Source organism: Myotis davidii, unplaced genomic scaffold, assembly GCF_000327345.1.
Source record: "Myotis davidii unplaced genomic scaffold, ASM32734v1 scaffold208, whole genome shotgun sequence".
Classification (NCBI taxonomy): domain Eukaryota; kingdom Metazoa; phylum Chordata; class Mammalia; order Chiroptera; family Vespertilionidae; genus Myotis; species Myotis davidii.
In genome coordinates, this window is record NW_006299706.1 from 2289359 (window position 1) to 2292589 (window position 3231).

Sequence of the window (3231 nt, forward strand, 5' to 3'; positions counted from 1 at the left end):
ACAGCCGGGCACTCCACTTGTTTTCCGTGCTGACAGCTTCGCGCTGTGGACGTCGCGACCTGTGATGTCAGGAGGACGCCTCGGATCTTGAACCTCCATCTGGAACTTGGAAGAGGCAGCGTCTCGGGCCAATGCTGAGCGCTTTCTTCTCGCCCCGCCCGCAGAGCTGACCCAGCCCGGGCTCTGGATCCGCGTGGTGCTGACCCTGCTTCCGTCCTCACCGCGTTCTCGCTCCAGGCGCCGCCGACCGGCTCGGATGCCAGGCGTTTCCGCCCGGGGCCTCTCTCTCGAGGAGAGGAGGCAGCTAGCTGTGAATCTCACGCGGGTGCTGTCTCTCTACCGTTCCATCCTGGACGCCTACATCATTGTGAGGCCACGGGGTTGGGGACTGGATGCTCCTGGTTGTGTGCTTGGCTGGGTGCCCGCGACAGGGAGAGCATCTGGGGCAGCGGTTCTCGATCTGTGGGTCGCGACCCCTTTGGGGGTCGAATGACCCTTTCACAGGGGTCGCCTAAGACCATCGGAAAACACATATATAATTACATATTGTTTTTGTGATTAATCACTATGCTTTAATTATGTTCAATTTGTAACAATTATGAAAATACATCCTGCCTATCAGATATTTACATGACGATTCATAACAGCAGCAAAATTACAGTTATGAAGTAGCAACGAAAATAATTTTATGGTTGGGGGTCACCACAACATGAACTGTATTAAAGGGTCTCAGCATTAGGAGGGTTGAGAACCACTGATCTGGAGAGTTAGCATCTCATCTCTTTTCTTTCATGATTTTCAGTCTGTCGTTACAAGAAGGGGTTAAAACGGGGGAGCTTCTTCCTTTTTTGTTTTATTGCAGATGACACATTCATATTTCTAACATCTAGGTTATTTTTCCAAATCCAAAGTGATAAAACGCATTCTTGCAGCTACGTTGAACTGTCCCAGGAGCGTGTGAGGTATTCCCAGAACACACAAGTTCGTTCATCCACGCTTTGAATAAATCCCTGGTTTTGTAATGTAATGGACAATTTAAACTTTAGAATTAGGCAGGCTCCAACTAGAATCCTGCCTCCCCTGCTGTGTTAACTTACGTAGGCATGAAATGAAAATTCCTCCTCGCCCTGGTTGCCCAGCTGTAACATGGACTCCTGTTTGAAGGGTCCTTGTGAAGAATGAATGAGATGATGTGTTAGTGGCACCAGCATCCACTGAATTGTTCAGCCACTAAACCCAGAAACCATTCTTGATTCAGCTCTTTCCTTCACCGATCTACAGTCCAATCCTTCAACAATTCCTGTTGGCTCTACCTCTAGAAAAGATACCACCAAATTCACCCATTTGTCTCCATTTCATTGCTACCACCCTGGACCAACTCACCATCACCTCTCCTGACTGCTTCCTAATTAATCTCTGTGTTTACTTCAGCCCCTCCATAATCAACTCATCACAAGCAGCCAGATTAATCTCTTTAAAATAAAAATCTGATCATGGCAGTCCCTTGCTTCCTAGGTGTTTTGATGAAATCCTAACTCTTTACCAATACCTGTGCTACCCATGAAGCCCTATGGGATTGTCCCCTGCTGTCTCTTGAATCCTGTCACATTTCATTCTCTCCCACATTCACTGTACTATACCTCTAGTGGCCTGAGTTTTGCTCCACAAATATGGCAGACATCTGGGTCTTTGCTCTTACAGATCTGCCTGGAATGATTATCCTCAGCAGAAAGGCTATAGAGTAGAATGGTTAAAAGCAAGAATTCTAAAGTCAGGTTGATTTCAAATCTCAGCTCTGATACTAGCTTTTTGCTTTTTGATTTGGGCAAGTTACTTATGTGTTAGTTTTCTTATCTGTAAAATGAGGGATAAAAAATGGTACCTACCTCATAGGGTTGTTTTGGGGATTAAATGTGTGTGTGTGTGTGTGTGTGTGTGTATAAATAAAATGTTTAGAACAGTGCCTGGCATATTATAAGTATTTAATAAGTATTTGTTATTACATAATTTTTTTTACATGCCTGTTTGCTGTTCATCATTCAAGTCTCAGCTCAAGTGTCAACTCAAGTCTTTTCCTCCTTACTCTTACCTAAAGTGGTACTGTCTCAATGTCTCCTACTATTTTGTTAGTGTTTTCTTATCCATGTGTCATTTGATGATCTGAAAAACATTTCTTTTTAATGTGAACTGTGCAAGAGTAAGAATTTTGTCTGTCTGGTTCATTGTTGTGTCCTCAGAGCCTAGAATAGAATGTGGTGCGTACCCAAAACTCCAGAATTTGTGTTCAACAAATGAATGAATAAAAATACATTCTGGCATATCAAGTGTCTCACATATACACGGGTAGGTTACTAAATGGTAGCATACTAACACTGCATGTTAGTCACTGTGGTGGTGTGGATGGGATTGTAGAGAAGGCACCATCCTTCTCTAGGTTCGTCACTCAGGTGAATGGAGAAAACAGACACATAAGTGGGAAATTGCTAAAAGGAGAGGTGTGTTCAGAATGCAGTCTGGGCTCTGAGGAAGGAGTGGAGGCTGGGGCGGGCTTTAGAGAAGAGGTAGCTCGGGTGCGTAGTAGGTACCTGCTGGTTGCAGCCAGTGGCCCTGTGTTGAGAGTGGGGTGGAAAGCATGGGAAAGGTAGGAGTCTGCTAATTGCTTCTACCCTCTGCAGGAATTTTTTACAGACAACCTGTGGGGCACACTCCCTTGCTCATGGCAGGAAGCATTGGACGGACTGAACCCACCACAACTGGCCACACAGCTGCTGGGGATGCCTGGGGAAGGGGAGGTGGTCAGGTATGGGCAAGGGGGCCCTGTACTGGGGGACTTGGCACTGAACCCTGTCACCAGTCATTGCTCAGAGGGTCTCACAAGGGATTCCTGGGCTGTAAATGGGTTCACCCAGGACACAATGGGACGATTCACTGGGGTTCTGGCCGGGCTCTCTCAGGTACAGGTCAGTGTGGCCACTCACCCTGCTGGCCCTGAAGTCCACAGCCTATGCCTTGGCCTTTACCCGGACACCTAAGTTTCAGGCCCCCTCAGAGTTTCGGGAGAATCCCAGCCAGAGCTCCCGACTTAAAGCTCCGTTCCGAAAACATGTCAGGCCCAAGAAGCAGCATGAGATCCGGCGGCTGGGAGAGGTGAGGAGATGCCTGGGGTGTAGGTGGTGTCTGGGAGCCCGGGGACTGAAGCCAGTGGAGGGAGGAAAGGACAAAGATGGGGGT

The 3231-nt window shown here is 47.4% G+C and overlaps 1 protein-coding gene across 1 annotated transcript in view; it reads left to right on the forward strand.

Moving 5' to 3' along the window:
• Nucleotides 1–6: 6 nt before the first annotated feature.
• The window catches only part of RRNAD1 (ribosomal RNA adenine dimethylase domain containing 1), a 6356-nt gene continuing 3131 nt past the window's right edge, over nt 7–3231 (forward strand). Inside the window, exons 1-3 of the mRNA XM_015571724.1 lie at nt 7–367; nt 2676–2800; nt 2955–3201. Coding sequence (XP_015427210.1) covers nt 257–367; nt 2676–2800; nt 2955–3201 — 483 coding nt within the window. The 5' untranslated portion in view covers nt 7–256. The remainder of the gene's footprint in view (nt 368–2675; nt 2801–2954; nt 3202–3231) is intronic.